We start from the raw sequence: 23,048 nt of genomic DNA, 5'->3' as shown, positions 1-23,048 counted from the left end.
CCACCCTCTGGTTGAAAAACTTCCTGCTAATATCCAACCTAAACCTCCCCTGTCTGAGAAGAGAAGGCTGAGTGTATCTGGTCAACGTTTATGAATACCTAAAGTGCAGGAGGCACTTGGACGAGGCCAGGCTCCTTTTAGTGGTGTGTCACAGTCTAATACCTCACAGTGTAATTTACCCCATGCTGGGCAGCACATCACTGTTTAAAAGCCTAGGTGACGCTGCCAGCAGTGCAGCACAGGCAGACTGAGCCGGGTGCCCTGACAGGACAGCAGAGCCCCCTCCCAGCCATGCCCTGTGCGAGGCAGCAGCGCCAGAGCACAGCCTGCAGTTAAAGCAGGCATCGGGGAAGTGGCACAGTGCCCACAGGACAGCCAGTAGCTGCAGGCTCTCCCTTGGAAACGGGCCGTTTTCCCTTCATCTCCACGACCCTGCAGCTCGCCCTCCCACGCACACACACCCCCTCTGACGTCCGTGCTTGGTCTGCTTCCAGACAGGCCGTGACCCGGCACACAGTCCCACAGCTGCCGCCAGCCCTGTCCCTGCCCCCCTGGCTTGTCCTGCCGGGCCCGACCAGGCCCAGAACGCAGCTGGCAATGCTCCACAGCCTTCGCTTCATGGCCCCACAGCAGCTCTCCGCACTCAGTCTCGGCTTTCCACGGTGAACTATCTCAATGCCAGAGATAAGCCAAATGCTTTGAACTCCCATGCAGACCCTTTCATAAATGTACTGTACGCAGATGTTCAGATAAGCCAACCCTGATGTTCAGATAAGCCAACCCTGCACCTCGCACTGTGCTTTTAACTTCCTTTAGTTCAAGAATCTCAACTGTGCCAACTCAAAACACTGAGCAAAGGAACAAACAAAAAGTACTCCTGCACAATGTATTTCTCCTAATCATTCATTACCTTCCGTTGACATGGGAGAGTTGGAAGGATGGCTGTTATTAATCATCTTCTGCAAAAGACAGATGTGTGGCACAGGGTAGAAGCCTCCAATGTTAATAACCCCACTTGAGAGAAGTCCTTAGGTCCAGATAAAGGCATCAAATACCAAGACACTCTTCTTTTTCTGTCAGAGAAATAACAAATCCTAAATGAGAACCTAAGCAGGAGAAAACCCAAAGTACCCTGAGCCGCCAGACCCGGAAAAGGAAGTGACTCTCAGTGCAGGCATAAGGCTGAGAAATCATTTAGCAAATACAGATCACTGGGAAAGATATGAAGCATAAAGCTAAACTGATGCATAGGCTTCTCTAACACTGAATTCTCTGAGGCAATATCATCTGTAGGGTTTTCCAAACAGCACAATCAGAAGGCAGCATTAAAATTCTGTGTGTATGGATTTCAGCCCAGTGCCAGTGTGGGGGGTGAAGAAACCCACAGCACAGCCAGTGCCATCACAGCAGGGCAGGTAATTACCTGCAACCAGTGGAAGGAGCAAAAAGAGAAGGGACTGACTCTCTGTGCGTGTGTCATTACTGAGGGCGATGTGTGTGCGGCAGGGGAAGCCCAGGAATGCCTGTTCCTGCTGTCAGGGCAGATCACAGCACCCAAGCCCAGATGGTTCTGCCTGCTCAGCACGCAACAAAAAGCTCCTCATCAGCGGTTTTGCACCGGAAGGCACAAACAAGTGGGTATTTGTGCAAGGTTCACTGCACAGGGAGCTGTGAACACATCTCTGCTTTACAGTTACAATTTCAGGAGCAGGAACCAGGAAACAAAGGGGAGAAAGAGCACGCCAGCCGCTGAGCGCCAGGTGGAGCTCAGAGATGTGCTCTGGGAGCAGCAGCTCTGTGCTTTGGTTCATGGGAGGCTCTTGACCCAGATTCACTAAATGACACTACCTTCAGCTGCGTGCAGGACAAATCTCTCCTGTGCTACTCTGCTGAGCTGCATGCATGGCGAGCTGGAGGCGGTTGGCATGGAATGGAGGTTTGTGCTGTCATTTCCTCGCTTAGGTTCTCTATGTTTTCTAAGCTTCCTTCTCATGCTGAGTGACATAGCTGTCGTATGCTGAAAGAGTGATAATAAGATAGATGACATCTGTTGAGGTCACACATTTGATAGGATTAATGCTTCTAAAGACTTTCAAGCTACAGCTTAGTGCTCTGCGATCTGAACACATTGGCCCTTGGACACGTGATGGCTGTCAGCTCGAGACCCGGCAATTCCAGAGAGTGAGAAAGGTGGAAGCAGACACCCAAGTGACCACCGAAAGGATATGTACCTATTCCATCCTCTGACACAGCCCAGCCATGAGAGACTGGGTGCTTAGTCCTGCGCTGGGACTCCACGTGGGTCAGCTGCTTTCCAAGGACCTTTCCTCTGTGCAGAGCAGCTTCTGAAGAAGAAATGACTCTGCAGCACTGTTTTTGCCTGTCACAGGGGTGCTGCCCAATGGAATGGGTGCATCCACTTTTATACTGGGCAGAAGTTTCGGCTGCAAGTTTCTATTTGAATGAGAAAAGGAACAGTGTTGCTGCTAGCCTACACAACTTCCCCATCACAAGCCATTGCCCTTCACAAACCACGTGGCCATACAGAACTGGCCCCTTCAGAGGGCCAGAAGAGTGGGATGCCAGAGACTCTAAGCTCACTCAGGAGCACCCATCCCTCAGCACCTGCAGAATGAGCAGGCTGGGACTCTGCCCAGAAGCTCACAGGTATTAGTCTCCTTATTTGCAGAGGGTCAGCTAGATCTTGTGACCTATTTAAATAACAAGGCTTTGGAAGGAAGCTCAATAGGCATGCTGTGTTCATCATTTCAGATTTATAGTTCTGAATAGAGGGAAAGGAAAGCTTAGACACCAAAACTCTTCTGTCTCAGAGTTGCAAGGTCTCCTAAAAGAGGAAGACACAACTGACCAATGCAGCAAGTTATACCTGGTTATTTAACTGGTATGGTGGGAGCTGATTAGAATGACTAACTTCCATCTCAAATCCACATGCTGCCACCCTCTATCTTTCCAATTAACAGTATTACTTAGCACTAATAGACTGCTTTCATTTTCCAGGGGCTTAAGCAGCCAAATTAATCACCTCAGCATGTCTGAAAGGAACAGATGGCAGTGAAGTATTAACATTGCAATTTCACAGTTGGAAAAGCCCCCCTAAAGATGGAGCTAGCGGCCTCCAGAGGGCACCTGGCCTCTCTCCTTGTCTGGGGCCGGGATTCCTGTGTCTTGTCTCTGCTCTGGAGTTCTGCTCTACTGCAACTTCATCACACACTGCTTTTCCTAAACAAAGCTGCGCTGTTTGTATTATTCCATTTTTAATAAGGAGTAATATCCTTCCAGAAGGCCTCTTACCTCAGCATGTCTCCAGCCAGGTCATTACTGCTTTGGATTTAAAAGACTAAATGTCTATCCAATAATGCAATTAGCCCTGCTTGCCATTATTTCTTAGCGGAGAAGTGATCAGGAAGAAATACATTACCCAGTCTGTACAGTGGAGATGCCTTTTTTCCTCTGAAACATCTGTGGTTACATCTGAGCACAGAACATGTGATTACACTTTCCTCCCACTCACGCCAGTAGTCTCAGAGGACCACATGCACCATCATTCCAAGGAGCTTTTTGGCTCAGCAGTGCAGCAAACCATTTCTTAAGCTATGCCTAGAAATGAAGAGCTTATTCTAGGGCAGGTGTTCCTAAAGAAACAGAGAAAAAGAAGGGTGAGATGAGGATTTAGGCTCTAGCGACTGAAAGGTCTCTCCCAGCAGCATGAAGCCAAAGGCAAATTGACACTCTCCAGAAAGGTATAAATAATACAATGAATTTAGAAGTAACTGATATGACTTTGGCTAAGCAACTCTTTGTTTTTGCTGTTTGACTTAACTTTAGAAAGTTTTCATTTAAAACAGAGAAAATAATCTCAAGAAAATAATACACACTGATTTTACTCTCTTTTTTTTGACAGGCATCCCACTCAGTTATAAATCTACTGCAAATTTTCCTTCTACTTTATTTCTATTTCAAAATATAATGCGGTGGATTTGGATTTTCATAAGTTAGCATTCGAAAACAGAGGCAGAGTTGTCACATTTACAAGAGAAACACTTGAACAGAGGTCTAACATGAAGAATACTTAATGTACACACTGACTGTACTTACATTGGAAAAAATGTAGTGAACCCAAATTCCTCTTAAGAGGCATTCATCACACAAATAGAACATTTTATCCATATAGTTACCATTCAGATGAGCAGTATTTTTTTCTAAATCTCCACTAATATGTCTCATATTTTAATAACTTTCAAAGGCATGGAAAATCCTTAGATACAAACTCTGTTTTTGTTAGCAACAGCCTTCTTGACAAACCTTTCAGTTCAAGCAGGTTCTGCACTATGGCATACTGAAGTTTTTCACTGGGTTTTTATTATTATTATTATTATTATTGTTTTTGGGGAAAAAGGACATCTTGAAGCTGCCCACGTGACCAAGGCACTCAGAAGGAACAATCTTAGTTTTAGCTGTACTTTGGTAAAGACACGAAGTCTCACTTCCAGCAGACAGCTGACATCAGAGCAGATAGGGATCGCAAGACAGGCAAAGATTAGATTCAAACTGTTCTCTGTGGCTTATGCCACAGCAAAACTACCACTGTTCAGGATAGATGCGCGTAGAACTCCTGGATGGAAATTATTTTTCACATAAGAAAACCCAATCCGCTTATGATCCATAGAGTATGATCATGTGGCGGACTGATACGAACAGCTTTTGTTTCAGGAAACAAGCCTTCAGTAAGTAATTCACATAACATGGGTCATCTTTGGTAATGCTTTACATCTGTGTTAGTTGGTAGACATCACATCTGTATGTTCAGATTGTTATTCGTCATAACTACATGAAAGCTGCAGGAGCATCCTCCAACTACACACCAGCTTGCAAAGGGACGAGTTCTGGCTAGTAATACTGAATTTACATGGCAGAATTGTGTAGCAAAAGTTACAGTTATTTGTAATATAGTGTTACACTAGTTTGTCATTTTATCTACAGTTCAAGCGGGTTTATAGTCAGCAGTAGCATAAATTAACAGCAGAATGAATTCCAAAACTTAGGCAGTCGGGTGGAAAACTAAGAATTTATATTAAAGCATCATTTTCTAACTTTGTTTCCTAGCCCTAATTCATGAAAATACTGAGAAATTCAACATTTAAAAAAGATGTATCATTTATAAAATAAGTCTAATTCCTTAAAATACGATGCAAAATTAACACAGAAGAATAGGAGTGCTGCATTAAATACAGTCAACACAATCAGATGGCATGATGAAGATGCAGCCGTATGTCCTCTGCTACGTAGCCCAACTGTGGGTTTTTCCATGCTTTGCTTTTTGATGGCCACTGAACTTCTTCTACTTATCTGTAAGCGGATTGTCCACGTGTACTGTGTTAACACTTGAGAGACAGCATTTATTTACAACTGAGAAAACAAACAAACAAACAAAAAACCCCAACATGGCTGTGGCTGTCCCAGAGCTACACTCACTCCACTGCAGTACTTGAACGAGCACAACAGCTCGGATATCTCAGAGAATGCATCATTGTCCTGAACGGTCTTTTCTTCTCCATTTTGTCAGAAGACGGCTCCTTGTTGAGAGGGTCCTCATCACTTTTCCCAGTCTGTTGAGCAGGCTCTGTCTGGAATTGTTCTATTTGAATCTCGAGATGTTTTTGAATGGCTAAACCGAGGACTTCTGGATCCACAGATGCTCCATACACTTCCCATGTCATTCCTTCATCGTCCCATCTCACTTCCCGTACCGGAGACTTGGGGGCCTCCAAGTCTTGCTCCAGGTTCACCTCTGGGAACACATGTGAGTGGCCTTCTGCTGCAGCCGCTGGGCTTGTTGCAACAGATTTGCATTCCATGGTTGGAAGAGTTTGTACCTCAGCATCCCTACGCTCAAGAGCCGGTTTCAGTCCCTTGGTTAAATCATTTGCAGAGGTCATAGTCCACATATCTTTAGTTTTCATTGCTACGTCTGTCGTTTGCTGGCTGCTAAAAGCAACACAAGCAGTCTGTGTCTCTGAAGAAGCTCTCTCCTGCTGAGTGCAGCGTTGGGCGTGTTGTAGTTGTTCTCCAGGAACGCTGCAGCACTTCAGGACTCTCTTGGCATCCAGGCCTGATTCACTCACTGAAGACACAAGCTTAGGATAGGTCAGAATGTCCGAAGTGGAAAAGGAATGAAAATAGTCAGGTGCTGCTTGCTCTTTTCCCGACTCGCTAACTGAGCATACCAATCGTGGAACAAGCTGTATAGATGGTATGGGCAAGGAATGGCAATAGGCAGGGATGGTGGCATCTACTTTCATACAAGAGTCCTGCCTTATATTACAGGGCACTGCAGAACTGTTATGAACTGTCATCGCCATTGGTGAAAATGCAGAGTTTGGAATATTACTGTAAGTCAGACCACCATGAATAATCCCAGTAGCTTGACTGAACATTGTCCTGTTGGAGAAACCATTTCCAGGCATGTGGGGTCCTAGAACAGCACTGTGAAATCGTCCAGGGTCTGTGTAAACAGTCGTATTATGTGGAATACCACCACTGTCAAAGGTATTTGTGGGTACTTTCTGGTCTATAGGTAGAGCTGGAAGATGAGTCACAAGGTTTTGGTAGTGAGATGTATTTTCATTTATTTCTGATCCATATCTTTCTGTTTGGAAAGACATCCTCACCACTGATGGGCCATGTCTGCTGCTAGAAGAGCTCAGGCTGGAATCAGTAGCACTGGTTTCTACGTGAGTGACGTAACTCTGCTGTTTGCAACTGCAGGTTAGGTCTGAGTGGCTTCTCTGGAGAACAGCTCTTGGTTCATCCATTTTGCCCATGCTTTGCTGGTGCTTAAAGCAGGCCGAAGAAACATTCTCAACAGTACTGCTCTTGACACACATCTTAGTGTCACCCACTTCCCAGGATGCTGGGGACTGTTCAATGATAAGAAAATGGTTTGTAGTCTTAGTTCTGCTCTGTGAATTGTTATCGGGTGACTGATTGTTGATGGTTTGGACCACTGATTCAAGTCCCATCAACCCAGACTGTGAGAAGGACCATCTAGGACTTGGTGCACTTCTGGCATCACTGTCATGTCCCAGGGTTTGGCAGACAGTGCTGCTGTGGCTTTTCTTAAGCTCCTGTTTGTTGCTTTGCCTTTCCAAACTTGAATGCCCAGCACAAATGAGACTCGAGGAGCTCTTTGACAAGGGGTGGCTGTTGACATTCAAGAGACCACGACAAGTAGAACTTAGCGTGTCCTTGTGGGAATGAGTGTGGAGCTGGTGGCTGTCAGCTGACATGGCAAAAGGGAGAGATCTGCAAGAAATGGTGGGGGAGAAAAAGAAGCAATTTGAGAAGGTAATATAGAAAAGCTCTCCTTGTTTTCTACTTATTAACAATACTCATCTAAACAACCTCAAGTACCATCTCTGCAGAATTTAGGAAAGTTCACTAGTTCACTGGTCATAAGACCAAGAGACCAAAGAGGGCAAGGCCGCACATTCAGACCTCTCAGTGAGAAGCTTCTCACGTGATATTAACAGGCTCTATGAGTAATCTGCCAACATAACTGCTATAGCATGTTTTTTGCTATATATATATCTACCAATGAAGATCTCTGTTTTTGATCCAAACAGACATCACTGCTTATACTTGTAATTCCATTGTCAGTGTTAACTTCAGCAAGCTAATAGTTCATCTTGCAATACTGCCACCACTTGAAATTCACCTGCATTGACCTGCATTGGCTATTTCTCCATAATGAAATTACACTGAACAAGACAACATTTAAAATACTGTGATTTGGAACCACATCTCTGAGAAGTGTCATGTTGAGTGCTTTGCGGTACGGACTTGCAATTGGCAGCAATATCCTTTAGCATTAAGATTTGCTCAAATTTGAACAAGATTGTATGCCAGAAAAGGCTGTCTCCCCTCCTTCATTCATATTTGTTGAGTTAGCAGTTAAACTCATTATAGACTCCAACTGCAGCAAGCCCACTCTGTACAGCACGCAGCCTGTCTGGCCTGTGGGACTCCACTGACTGCTGGCTGTTATCCAGGGATAACAACACAAGCATACTTCTTTCTGCAAATGAAATTTCAGGTTCTTGGGCTGAAGGCACTGCCAAGAGCAGCCTGATCATTGCTCTATCTCTAAGAGTTTTTCAGAAGCCCTCACAAAATCATGCTCAACACTTAGAAGAGAAGCACGTGCTGGGAAAGGGACAGTTTTAAAATACTTCCCTCATCTCCTCCTCCAGAACGTTATCTAACCTGCAGCCACTTATACCTATGGGTATAGTCTATCACAAAGAGTTCAAAGGAGTCAGTAGGATTAAACACCAGAGCATAGCAGTCTGCAAGGCGAAGACCTTATATTTAATCTCTTTACGCATCAACACCCGCAAAGGCTCTCACACACATTGGGGTGAAATGATATTTACTAATGGAAATCCTGTCAGAAATGTTCAGTCTCAAGTGAAAGAGAGCTTCAAACAGACACGGTGTAAGAGTGCTATGTGGCTATGGAAGCTTTAAAGAGCTCTCTCAGAAAGTTCACAAGGTTCAAATACGTATATTTACACAGATACCAAGATCTCTGTATGCCTCCTTTATGCAGCATTTCTACAGGAACCTGAGCAACCAGAGGTGCTGCAAATTTCAGTTTGATTCATCATCTAAACGAAGAGCAGAGACACATTCGCCAGAATGAAACAGACCTGACGTCACTGGAAAGAATACCCAGCACGATGTTCAAAATGGAACCTCCTAAGAGAACACTTCAGGGTGGAGGGTTTTTTTTTTTGTCCCAACCATATAGACTCCAACTGCAGCTGAAATCATAACCAGATGTGGGCCATAGACATTAAAAACCAATGTGAACAAACACTTCCCAGTTAAGTCAAACAACACCTCATCAGATAGTTCAGGACATAGCTAGGGAAGGGAAGGAAAAACAAAACAAAACAAAGGGTAAGAAAGAAAACAAAGCTCCATCCAAACAAGATGAATCATCTTTCTTTAGAATAATGCACTTCTCTACCATGTTGAAATCCAAAGTCACATTTTCACAGGCAGCTCAAACGCTTCCCCATTTATAAGGCCACTTCTTGCTTTCCCCCTCACTCCCTTGTAGCCAAGAGCTACGAGCCCTTACACAACTACCAGGCAGAGCCCTGAGCCAGATGTGCACCCACGGAGCTCTGTGAGGAGGTGATGGGTGCAGAACAAATGTCTGGTAGGCCTGGCCTTCGCTGACCTCTGCTGTAAGCAAAATGTTCCCACTACATTTTGTATTAGCATGAGTGAGCATGCAGCTGTGTCAAACCGCGCCAGCTTGCTGACCCAGTTTTTTTCTCCTCCCTTTTTAGCTGGCTTAGCATTCACTACACCAGATCACCAATCCAGCTGAGCATCCAGCCCCATCAATTGCTAACATCAGCACAGGGAGGAAACAGAAAAAGACCACCCGCTCTACAGAAACAGACCACTGGCATAAGCTCCAAGCAAAACAGTGCACATGCAGTGCTTTTCTTCCAAAGACTTTGGCACTGACATGCAGTTCCATACCTGCCTTCTCCAACATCTTCCTTTCATGCATGCACTGTTGGAGCTGACACCCCAGAGGACACAGGAATTTTTGCAAATACCATATACCTCCCTATAAGAGGTGGCACAACAATGCACATACACACACTAGAGATGCTGCAACACGAGTCTGTGCAGATTGCATCCAGCTGATGGCTTCTGAGAAGCAGAAGGAAGCCAACATGTCTGGGTGTGTATATGCACATTTTTAGCAGGGAGAGGCTGGGGACAGGTGAGAATCATGTTACACTATTTAGAAAACAAACAAAACAACAAAACAAACTCTCTACTGTAATTTTATAGTCATGCAGAGCCGTTGCATTTTGTAAATTCAAAGGGAATCTGCACCTAAATGCACAAATAAGAAAGCATGAACCCTGTTATGAATATACAGAAAATTGTTAGACAAGCAGAGAAAGGATTAGGATAGAAATGGAATTAACATCCACTATTTTTGGCTTAGCTTCAGATAGCTTATGAGGGAATCTAGGCTGCTTTCACTAATTCCACTGAACTACTTTAAAGCAACAAATGTGTATTTTACTATGACTTATGATTAAAGTTGTGACCTATTTAATGCACTAGTAAATTTAGTCTCGGAACATTAAATATCATGTAAGTTACCTATTGAAATATTAATAACTATCCCTTCGAATACTTCAGCGCTTTTATGGTGCTTGCACACACTTTTAAGTACAATTTTGACAACAATCAACAGATTGGATATAAAATTGAGTAATTCAGTACTACCATGTCACGTGAAGAGGAAGCTTCCATGGGATATTCAGTACCACCTAAGCCAGTATGATTATATTTAGCTCCTGTATCATGTATTTGGTAGTGATTGCTTTCTTTCCTGCACTGGCGGGTTGCATAAGAACGTTACAATAAACAAGGCATCCACAAAACAAATCCTAGATTTCACAACGAGGACAGTAATGTGGAATATTGGCATGTAGAATATGTTAATAACAGATATAGCAATGCTTGCATTTCCTCCAATAAGCAGTTGATGGTAATAAAGCAGGTTAATCCACTACCCCAGAAAAATGATGGTGGTGTTTTAATATTTTGACTGGTGTCTCAAGCAAAAAAAAAAAATCAGTGCAAAATTGGAATTTGGGAGTTAGGAGATCTGAGCCATACCAAAGGTTTAGGTTGACAACGGCTCATTTCAGGGGTCCTCCATGGCATGCACCAGCTCTTTCTGACAGAACACGCGGCTTTATGGGGTTGCAAGGTCTTTGCCCAGAATTTGCTACTTCATTTGTACCCTTCTGGCCCCACTGTGCACCAGCCCTTGGTGAGCTGTGCAGTAACCAGCTTCATATGAGGAACGGAACGTCTGCAGTAGCACCACTCTCCAAGACAATGCATGTTTTGGAGCAAGAGAATAGTGTGGTTTTAATGAACTTACAAGATTTACTCGAATAGAAGGCTGCTATATCTAGGTTCTTAACTCTGCTTAATCTTATTACGGACACCATGGTTATAAATTTGAAAAGGCAAGAACAGTTTATGGCTAAAATAGCAGCATGTTCATTACAACCTAAACGGCAGCTGTTAGTTACCCATAAACATTACTGATACCTGTCTGGGACACAACACAACACACACAGAAATAACAAAAAGAACTCAATTTCTGCCTAAGCATCCAAGTTACCTTTGGTACCAGAAGCATTGCCACACATTCACACCGTGTTCTCTTCAGGGCTGCTATTTTAAGCAATGCATCTTCACTGTTAGTATCTGCAACCAAATCCCTGCGATAGATGTTTACCATGAGACAAATGACATAAAAAGAAATCTTTTCCAATAAGGCATTAATTTCTTTTAGAGCTACGCTCATTTTAAAGAGGTTTATACCAACAGAATGAAAAAATGAAGAATGGCCATGCCTAAAAACCTGGTCCTGCCTGTACACTTTGAGAATTACCAGTAACTTGCACAAGGTGAGAAAGGTCTGTTCTGCACTGACTCAAGAGTGACTCATAATACGAAGCCTGGGGATCTCCCTCGTATTTAACTCACCTTAAAGAAATGGTCCACTCACAGTAATCACTACTGTTGGGCAGGGGGATAGTCAAACCATTTGAAAGGCATTGGCAAAACAGGATTAGCCATGTTAAAAAGCTTAGAGATTCAAGTGTTTGGGATTAGTTTTTTGTGGGTTTGTTATTTTATTTTGGTGAGGTGTGAGGGAAATGGAGAAACTGAGAAGTTGAATTCGTGGCAAAGATAGCTCTCATCAAGGAACCTCAGGTCTTTCTCTAAATTCTGTAAATAAAACTAAATCAATGCAACCAGATTAATACAGAATCAGGCTGAAACCCCAATTACTTAACCTTTAATCCATCATCTTCCTTTCGGCTTTCCATTTTGGAATAGTATTATATATTTACTATGCCTTGTTGGCTTAAATCTGCTAATGCCATCCTCTAAATATTTTAGGTCATTTCCAAGTACCACATAGATCTACAAAACTGACTGATCTGGGCATCTACAGACACCATCAGATGCGCAAACAGATCGGTGCAGACTGCGTTCATGATTGGGAAGATATTTCAGGTCTGATGGCATGTTGTTGCTTCCCCTGCATCACAAGAAGCATTGGTGACAGGGGTGATCACCATGGTTCCCTTGTAGGAAGAGGAAGATGAGTACATTTGACAGGCTACAAAACACAAGAGCAGAAGAGTTATGACATTCAGTGTTCAGGAAGGCAAAAGCATAGATTATGACTGCAAAATGCACACAGGCTATTCACAGCTTCTCTTTCATTTCTGTTAATTATCACTTTTCTTGCCAGGGTTGGCTAAAAATTTCTAGCCCTGGCTTTCTTCTCTTTCCACCAGCTGAAGCTGAGCATGCAGGACAGACATCTCCCTGTGTTGACTCTGTGTGTGGCATCAAGATGATAGAACCCAAATCCTGAGGTCAACATGGGCAGCCTGGTCACCAAGGACCTCACCAGAGGATAATTAAATAATGATCATGTCAGAAATGCGTATGTTCAAAGATTTTTTCATCCATACACCTCAAGGCAGAATAGTAATGCCAACAGCATGCATCACCCTCAGCCATTTGAGGGGAGGAGGGAAGGGATCTGCCTCAAGCAGACATGAAAGCGGGCTACAGATTACTTTGGGAATCAGTCTTAGTTGTTCTTAATGTACTTATCCTCTGAAGTGGGTAAAACTCAGCTGTTGTATGGAATCAGGAAAGAGAAATTCAGTAGCCCAAGGCTAACCCCTAGATACAAACAGGCTATGAAGTTGCTTAAATCGCTGCGCACTTGAAGGAGTTTAAGCTCTTAGAGGCAGAAAATAACACTCAGGACCAAATGGAATCAATAGAAAAGGCTGAAATGGCCCCGGCAGTGTGGAGCCAGGAGAGAGAGAAAGAAGGAAAAGAGGAGCTGGGGAGTCTATATTCTGAAGTGATACTGACAAGGGAGGTGAGGCTGAGGAATATGAATGCAAAGACAACTATTTTTATGATAACTTTAATGGAATTCCCAAGAGGGAAATTCACACCGGGCTGTAAACAACTTACTGGGAAAACAGAGGGCTATGCTCTATCACAAGGGAGGCATGTGTTGGGTGCAGTCCTGATGCCACCACAAGACAGATTGTGTAAGCGTGTGTCTTCTTCACCACTGCCCTTTGTTCAATCGTCTGTCCCAGAAAAGACTTCAAAGATCTGCTTAGGATTTTGATCTTTTTCAGAAAGCTGTGATATGCAAAACATTACTGCCACTATACCTGCTTGTACACACAGCCCGAATGCAATGCACGGCCTGTCCTAGAACGTACCTGACAGAGCTAAAATATCATGAGATACTGTACAGCTGTACTTGATGCTTATTGTTAATATACGGGCAGCTCAGTTCTTTAAAGCTCTCCTATTCTGTTGGGAGAATTACAACTTTCCATTTAAAAAATCGAATATGCAGAGATGCTCATGTGATCAGATGGTTTCAGCAGCGGAAGCTTTAATTAACACCAAGTATCATGATACCATGCAGCACTCACCCAGAACCATGCTTACAGTGGGTAAGCCATGTATACCATGCATGCATATGCCCACAGAAGTGGTCTATTAATATAATTGCCTTGCTGCTTTAAGCAGAACAGAAACTGTTAATTCAACCGCCAGATTTACGCTGGTAAGAACTGATATCCACTGGCATAACAGGAGTCCCATGAGAAAAACATTTCATAATGTTTTTAAGAAATTAATCTTTAACGCCGAAAATCTGCACCGACCTATCCACATTTGAATTTATTTCAAGACAGACATTAGCAAAGCTTTTCTTCTTCACAGCAGAAGGTTCAAAACCTACTCCGTCACATGTATGAGGGAACAGGGCTGGTCTGCTACCAAATGACTCATCCTTTTCAGAGCTGCCTTTCTGGGTCCGCTTTCAGACACAACAGCATGTCCCCAATAGTAAACTCACTTCAGTGGAACTGTGTAAAGACACATGGCTATAGCTTGCTCAGCATGCCTCTACCCATCTTGCCTACATGTGAAAAGTGCATGGCTCACTGTTGCTTGTGAAGCATCATGAACATTAAAACCATACAGAAAACCCAAAGTCTGCCTATGTCCTGTTCCAGCCTCACAGTGAGGAAGTACCACTGCATATCAGAGCAACCTGCCTCCATGAGACCAGCAGTTTGCACATCTAAAATCCCACCCAAACAGGCTGAGTAAATCAGGTATCCACTTGTGAATTCACGTCTTAGCAGAAAATACTCAAGCTACCTTCTTTGTTGTTTGCTTGAAAGCTTACTAACAACAACAGAAAGAGATGAACTCAGCTTGGCTTAGCCTCCCTGCCATATGGATACCCTAGCTTTGCCTTCAGGATTGAGCACGGTAGGTAACTACTGCTGATTGCAAGAGCAGTAAGATACTGTGATGCTCCACTCTGACAAATTAAGGTGCATCTGACACCCAAAGTGAGTCCACGGGCAGCTAGCTAGCATGCTGACGGGAAGGAAGTGTCTGAAGTGCCAAGCCTTCATACAGTGTGCCCCGTCTCCTAGAAAATCTTATTCATCTGGGCTCTGTGTTGCATTGGCAGCAGCCACAGCTTTAAAGCTAATTAGGGCAGCAAACAAAGAAACCTCAAGCCTGCCTTGAAAGCACTACCTGCTAGTGTAAAGCTCAGCAGCTTCAATGTCCACATATCATCATTACTAGCAGAAGGATGGCAATTCCTACAGTGACATCAAGCAGGAATAGTGGTGACGTAAGCAAAGGTAACAGTAATGTGAAGCTCTTCGAATATCTGTGATGTCCAGAGAAAATTATTACAGACTGAAAGATGCCCCATCAAAACAATCAAAGGTGGTACATTCTTCTTAGATGTGTAGTAGCACTCTCCTTCCTGCCTAAATAAACTTACCTAGCAAACTACCTAGCAAGACCTAGTAGTTTACCCTCACTTCTTGTTCTTTCATATTCCTCTGCAGTATACCACGGGCAATAAAAACACAAATTCCCTATTAGGGAATAGTGTTTATGAACTGTACGCAAAATACTGGAGAGCAGAAAGATTGAGAATGGCCATCCAACTACAACCAGAAACTGCTCTGAGCAGTGGTGGGGAACAAAAGATGACTGACTTCCAGATTATCAAAAATAATTGGTTGGTGATTATAGAAAGAGGAAACGATTGCCTTCTGCTTCTTTGTTTACTGATATATGGCATGACCCTGAGCAAGTCATTCACTTTGTGACTCAGTTTACTCATCTGTGACTCAGAGATTAGATGCAGAAGCCCTTGATGTAGATATCTAAGGCTTAATTCATGATTGCAGAGCACTCTAAAATCCCAGGATAAAAGATATTAGACATTGAGAAGAGCATATTCTGGTTCTTCTTTACTTATATTTGGTTTGAAACAAACAGAGCATCTTTTTACACAAAATCCATGCTGCACTTGCAGAAAACTGATCTATCTGGCCAAGTCTAGGACAAGGGATTCCTCATATATAAAACTAGTACTAACAGTAGTTTTCTTTCACCAGAACCAAGAGAGTTTCTTAAATGGATGTCATCTACCTGCTGTAGATCATCTAATGTAGATAATATACATGCTAATACCAGCTATATTATGCAGCAAAGATTTATTACAAGTAGATTCATTACGTTTTTTTATAAGCAGAGCTGACACAACCGGAGATCATATTGTCCTGCAGACCTTCAATTGTTTGCAAGCTTTCATTTACTTGGATGAACTTTTCACTTCTACCTCTGGCAAAAACTAGAGAAGCTCCTGTAGCAAATTTAAGGTTCGGTTCACACTGCAATCCAAGGGGATAAGTAGTGCACACTTTTAGTCACGTAGGTAAGGAAATGGACTTTAAAAAGTCTATTCAATCATGTTTGATAGCATTGCTACAAGTTCCTTTTGCCCTAGTGTAGTATAAGCTACCTTTAAACTACACAAGCAGAGAATACAGCAGAAACTGGGGAGGGTAAACTTCCTTCTCAAAACTGATATTTCATCCCATGTAATAGTTATGCCAAGATGTGATGTCTCAAAAAGGCAGCTCTCCCACTTACTCTGTGATCTAACCAGATCTATGCAGGCAACTGTTGTCTATAGCTTTCAGAAACAAAGAGTATCCCCCTAATATCTCAAGAGTGGGAGAAGAAAAGCATTAGAACTTGGGTAAAAGAGGGCCTGCACTCACAAAATGCTATCCAAAGCCTCTGACACCAGAGACCACAGGGAGAAAAACCAAGACACATAAAAGTAGAAGACCAAACTTGCAATTTTTAGCTCAACTTCAAGTGCATATGAAGAACTTCCTCAAAAGCTCTTGTTTTATATTCTTCTCCTCTTAGCTAATTGCAACCACAAAATGAGCTGCAGTAGCCTCTACTTCCTTATCAACATTTAGTCATGTCAGGAGCACAAATACTGAGGTATAGAGAGGAATTCAGGGGCTGCAAGACAATGCAGGTTCCTCTCGTCAGCAGGGTAAAGGCAGATTCCACCTATACTACCTGGACAGTTGGAAGACAACTCATTAAGTATCTCCTATTAACTGCTGGCAACAAGATACCAATTATGTAAAATTATTCAGTGTTACAGGAATTCTGTGCCATTCGAGCATTTCTGATGTATTCAAGACCAAGGTGGACAAAAGCCTAAGAATTCTGATCTAGCCTCATCGCCATCTCTGCTTTGAGCAGGAATTGCAGAAGATGAGCTCCCAAGATCACTTCAAAACGGAATGATTCTGTTATTTCTCTTTTCATCACCTTATGTTTTCACCTGTCATTGCAAAATGAATGGCTTGATCTTGAATGACTTAGTGGTGATGACTTCAATGAATCTTGAATGGCTTAGTGGAACTTGCAGCTTCTACAAGGTAAAACAGAAACGAGTTTTGATAGGTTGTAAGAGTAATCCCTGTACCATACAGACAAGGAGATACATATGAAAGAGGCAACTCCAAAGGTTTGTTTTTTTTTTTTTTTCCTCCCAATATGTTATCAACTTTCTTGTTGCTAAAAAGCACTCTACTCTTTCAATAGTTTAAGGGCTAATTCAGAACCGAGAAAAGCTGCTGAAACAGGATGCATCTTTGCCCTTGACGACATTCCAGGACACACTTATCCACTCTGTACATTCACCCTGCTCGGTCACAGATGCTGAACTTTCCAGCAGACTCTTTGCAGGAAGCAATAAGATAATTTCAAAAGCCTAAAAATAACCAAGTTCAGAAGAGTTATGGCGGCCTTGTGTATTCACCATCTCTCCAACTTCCACATTAGGTTTGCACAGTTTATGAGCTGAAAAGGAAGTTGAGTTGTCCAGTCCAACTCAGATGAACTGAGTTCTGTCAGCCTTATGCACTGTTGACTGGAGTAAAGCTTCTGCAAGCCAAATGAAGGTCTCATGTCTGCTCAATCCACTAATTTTTGTAGGCGTGCCCTTGCTAAAGATTAATTAGCAAATATTCTGTAGAAGGAGAAAGTCTCCCATTCCTTTCTCTGCTTTGTATCAAGTCCACAGTGCACAGGAGCTAAGCCATAACTTTGGAAGATATCCAACACACAGAGCAATGGGTCATTTCAAAGATGATCTTTCTTAGGATGCTTCACAGGTGTAGAACAACACTTGGAAATAACCCACACACTTAATGCTCACACTGAACACCCAGCTGGCAAAGACGTGGCTGATGTTTTCATTTAGCTAGTCTGCACCTGCTCCCAAGTGAGCATATATACTTCAGCAGTCCCAAAGTGATTTATGGAGATTCTTGTTGCTAAAAAGAATTGCCCTGAGTGGAACTTTATCTTGAAGTCCTTTAACAGCTTTGGTAAAGGAAAGAGACCATCTTCACTATCATCTACTACTGAAGAGTTCGAGTCCTACAGGACTGTTTCTAACATATACACGTGCTAACAGCTGCGTATCCTCAGATAAATTCAACAGTTCTAACATATCTGTAATAAATACTGCATTACAGATTTTAACCAGAGAGCAGCTCATTTAACATCTCTCAGTTAACTGTCTTCTGACTGTACTCCTCCCACAGATACTCCTGACCACTGTGCTCCAATACTTATTTTCATTCCTTGCCTCTTTTTCCTTTCACAGAAACAAGACCTCTCTTGCCAATGAAACATCTCCTCCCCACCCCTCCCCAAAACAAGACAAAAGACCATCAAGAGTTTGGATTATATTCTAGACATTTTAATAGCTAAAAGAAGTGCTTTCACATATGACAATGTACATGCACACAGCTTTGCCAGTAACGCAAGTTAAAAACCCATCAGCATTGCCCGGGAGATGCGGGTGACTACTCAATATACAATCAAGTAAACGTCAAGGATGTTACCTTAGGAAAGAACGTGAACATGAACTCCTATTATGGAAATAAAAGCAGCTTAAGGAGCTTTCATAGCACTGCTTTCTACATGCCTACTTGTAGAATAACATGGTTTACAAACTCCGTTTTGCAAAGGCCAAAATTACAGTAATCCTTTTCTTATTCTCATTTTTTTTCCCCTGTAATTCCCTTACTACTGTAGAGTGAAGCCACAAGAATTAACCAAAACGCCAGTGCTCACAAAATCCATGGTGTTGCTCATGGTAGTGGGGGGAAAAAAAAGCGAGAGGCTGATAGAGTAATTGTAATATCATTTGCAGCCTATGATTCATGCTATATTGCTCTTGGGAATAGACTGGTCTGGGACTACAGAGATGCAAAATATTGCATTCAGCTGCCAAAGACATAAACTCTGATTTATTTGGGGAACTGAGAGAATCACCCAGTCCCTTGCAACAAGAATAGCATGGTATATAATAACAGCCATAGGGTTTTTATTTCTTCCTGATTCATTGGAAAATGCTCGTGGAAAATGAATGAATACCACTAACAGCACACTCTTTGAAAGCTTCTTTCCTAGACTGCATTCTCCTGAACGATGCATAACAGGTTGCAATGCCCAAACGCAAGGGAGCAGTCAAATACACTCCATCTTCATATTCAGCCTCTAATCTCCAGAAGAGTTGCTGAAGAAGAAAGAGGATTTTGCTACTCTTCTGTGCAGAACTAACTATCCTGCAGAAAGTATAACATTATCTGACCGGTACAGCAAATACTTCTACACATCTGGAGTGCTTGAGAGCTACCTGCATGTACACCATTTTGCTGCTGCTTTAAACCAAGGGAAAACTAACCTTCAGAAGTATAATAATCATAAACAGTGATTTTTGTTTGTTCCACTTCCCTAATACATTCTTGTTTATCAAGTTTATTTTGAAGTCTTACAGTTTACCACGTAAGGAAAAATGTGGATTTGGAGTGGTTAACGAATGGATACTCATCAGATTTGATACCGTAAGCCAGCTCAAACACTACAATGCCGTATGGCATTTACTGCTCTTGCTGTTTGTGCAGCCCAAGGAAAGCACCTATATCTACAATCTAACTGCAACTCTGCAGAGCACAGCTCAAGCGAAAATGTCTGGGTAGCAAAATCAACAAAACCTTACAATCAGAGAACAGTGCTTTTACAGAGTGACTGAGCCATGACATAGAAAACAAAGCACTCAACAAATCCACCCTCTTAAATGAAACCTCCCCCAAACCTAATTATTATACACACAGACTCCTCAGATCTCCCTGCAGTCCTACCGCTTAACTTTAAACGTGCAAACAACTACTTGCAGGCTGTCATCTACATCTTGGTGAGAGGAATTCACTGACACTTTTGTGTTGGCTAATTACAACAAAACGAGAGCCACTGGAAAAGAGGTAGATTTTGATCTTTGTATGGTTCATCATTTTTATGCCAAACTCAACATATTATGAAGAATATCCAATAGTTATCTTCCCAGCCATCTGTTATGCTTTAAGTTCTGAATGCAGAAGTAAACGTTTGCATTCCCCACCCCTTTTAAACCTCTCCCCCCAGACCCAGAAGTGCATCAGCACAAATTCTTACATTTAATCACAGGTTAGGAACTGCAACGTATGCACGGAACAGTCTTCTATGGTGATTCCTGATTAAGAACACTGACTAACAGCAATAAAAAGCCAAACCAAATCGAACTTTCAGCCTTTAAAAATACAAGTTCCTGTTTGAGATAAAAACATTAAAGGCTGTCCTAAATAGTGATTGATCATTTACTTGGGTGAGACGAGTGTAAAAAACAAAGCCGACATTCAGAAGGCATTGAAATATCTCTCCGTTCTCCTTCCAGTGTCAGGCATTAACCTCTTAGGAATTAAAACACCAGCGTGTGGTACGCTTGGTGGTAAAGAAGAGAAGCCATTCTCCAGTAGATGAGTACCAAAAAGTAACATTAAAGCCATACATAATCTAGAAATAGGGTGACAAGTCTATTCTACGAATACTTGCTGACAAGCATATACGTACACACCTCAGTTAAAGACACAAGCACAGAACAAAACCCACAATGTGCAGAACTGTATTAAATTCCATTGAAGTTCCGAGCCGTAGGTCTCATATTTTACTAAAAGAGAGAACTACGATTTCCTTGGCTTTTTAGCCCAGCTACCAACCCCCTGCTGCCAGCACAGCACTGACAGAAGCCTGGCTCTGTCTCTGTGCGGTTCCTCTCCCTTCCCCTCGTCTGCTTTGTTACTCTCAAAGACCTGCCGGAAAAACCGTGTCCTTACAGGAGATGAGAGAACAGGCAATGCGTGGCTCCCGTGGTCCTTACCTTGCCCCTACTCAGAGATGGCACATCCAGCTTCCCTGTCTCCAAGTTACTTGGGAGGGGGATTTGAAATAGACGCTCAGAAATTTATGGAGAATGAAAGCCAAAAGAGTTCGGGTTTCCTTTAGAAATTGGGCTCTTTGATCCGCCTGATGCTGTTGACACTAAGGTGAGTATATAAGGGGAAGGAGGGAGGATTGCTAGAGAGCATCAAAGGCAGGAGACCGGGAGATGGGGTTTCCTCTGCCTAGAGGTGACGCCCCTTCCTGCCTCCCCCTTGGCTGGAGAGGAAATAAAATGGAGCTTAGAAGGGAGGGAGAGAGATAATCCTGCGGCTTCATCTGATTAGAGAACAGGGCCTGTGCAGAGCCAGCAGTGCCGCCAGGGAAGCACAGGGAGGGGAGGCAAAGAGGGGCAGGAAGAGGAGGAGCAGAGGGGAATAGAAATGAGGGGAAAAGGAAATGATAGAAGGTATACAGAGGAGCCGGCAGCTGGGCCAAGCTACCCTGGCTGCATTCAATTTCTACCCTCACGGAAATGTGAAAATATCAGTAGGAGACACTCCCTGCTTCTTGGTAATCTGGAGCATAAACAAACAGAGAAGCAGCCACACAAATACACACACACAAAAACAAACCCAGAATGCACCGGTTGTATGGGTATGGACTGCTGACCAGCCTGTCCCAGTGGATTCATAAGACAGAATGCGTGAGCTGACTGGGAGAGATGGGAAAAGCAGTATGCCACAGATTGCTGCACCTCATGGGGCACTCCCTGACACCAGCAGGGCTCCCCATCACTGCTGCCGTTGAGCATCCCCTGTCCATTCCTGTCCTGTCCTCTTCTGGTGGGAGAACCCCACCTCACAGGCCACTCGGTTGGCAGACGGGAGCCAAAACCTTCCCCCCCCCACCTAATGCTTTTGGAAACACAAGACTGCAGCCTGAAGCCTTCAAAACAGGGTGCACAAACAGAATGTTCTTGCTGAGAGGTACTGGTGACCAGCTGTTACCTGAACAGCTTACACATCACCGGCACACATCATATTGTGGTGGGTATACAGCTTTTTAATTTTGCTTGTAATGAAAAAAAATAAAAAGCACAAAGGTGTCTCAAATCCAAGCCTGCAGAATTTATTCTGCTTCTTTCTTTAACCAAGGTCACAGCTACAGGAAACCAAGAAGCCAACAGCCTGTGGTGCCTTCAGATACATTAGGATAACTCCAGCCTGCGCTCATGAATTCCTTCAGGGAAGAAGTGCCTCTCTGAGCTGACTCATGAAAACGCTGCCTGCAATTTGCTCATATCTCTGTCTGCATGCTTTGTTTGCAAACCCTGGAAGGCTGCTTTTTCCTGCCTGCTGATTCAAAGCCACTTAAGCCAGTGAAGCTGCACCTGCAACCAGGTCAATTTTAGCTTAATGCATTTCAGAGACACATTCTAGTCTACGAGAACAACGTAGCCCTCCAGGAACAGCATACCGTCCTTGTGGGTAACACTGCTGGTTTGCCTGAATGTCACCTGTCACAGCCAATTCGGATCAGGTCTTGCACGCCGCCATGGTAAAATATTCCTGAGTGCTTTTAAAGACTAGCAGCGCTGCAGAACGGCCCGCACGAACTGTCAAAACAATACCTAATGCACCACAGGCAAAATAAGCTTTCATTGTGCACAAAACCAGTTAGAAGCTCTCCACTCCAGACGCTGCTAACCCCTACTGAAACTCGTACTCTGTACACAGTGCCACATTTTCAGCTTTTGCCAAGTGTTCATCTGAGTGCTCCCGCCAACCCAAAGGACTTTCAGGCTCCCTTCAGGTACTGAAAGGCTGCAATGAGGTCACCTCGCAGCCTTCTTTTCTCCAGGCTGAACAAGCCCAGCTCCATCAGCCTGTCTCTGCAGGGGAGGTGCTCCACCCCCCTGATCAGAGGCCCTCCTCTGGACTCTCTCCAACAGCTCTCTGTCTTTCTTGTACTGGGGGCCCCAGACCTGGACGCAGTACTGCAGATGGGGCCTCACACGGGCAGAGTAGAGAGGGACAATCCCCTCCCCATCCCTACTGGCCACCCCTCTCCCAGTGGAGCCCAGGATAGCATTTTCTTCCTGAGCTGCAAGAGCACACTGCTGGCTCATGTTGAGTTTTTCATCCACCAGGACCCCCAGGTCCTTCTTTGCAGGGCTGCTCTCAAGGACTGCTCCTTCCAATCTGTATAAATGCCTGGGGTTCCTC

At 43.5% G+C, this 23,048-nt stretch overlaps 1 protein-coding gene across 1 annotated transcript; it reads right to left on the bottom strand.

Moving 5' to 3' along the window:
- Nucleotides 1-4,337: 4,337 nt before the first annotated feature.
- On the bottom strand, nt 4,338-7,325 carry GPRIN2 (G protein regulated inducer of neurite outgrowth 2). Its single transcript, NM_204844.3, has one exon. The coding sequence runs from the start codon at nt 7,305-7,307 to the stop codon at nt 5,490-5,492; it is 1,818 nt and encodes a 605-aa protein (NP_990175.3). The 5' UTR covers nt 7,308-7,325; the 3' UTR covers nt 4,338-5,489.
- Nucleotides 7,326-23,048: the final 15,723 nt, after the last annotated feature.

Source organism: Gallus gallus, chromosome 6 (genome assembly GCF_016699485.2).
Source record: "Gallus gallus isolate bGalGal1 chromosome 6, bGalGal1.mat.broiler.GRCg7b, whole genome shotgun sequence".
Classification (NCBI taxonomy): Eukaryota; Metazoa; Chordata; class Aves; order Galliformes; family Phasianidae; genus Gallus; species Gallus gallus.
The sequence above is the reverse complement of the archived record's forward strand: the minus strand, read 5'-3'. Positions and strand labels throughout refer to the sequence as shown.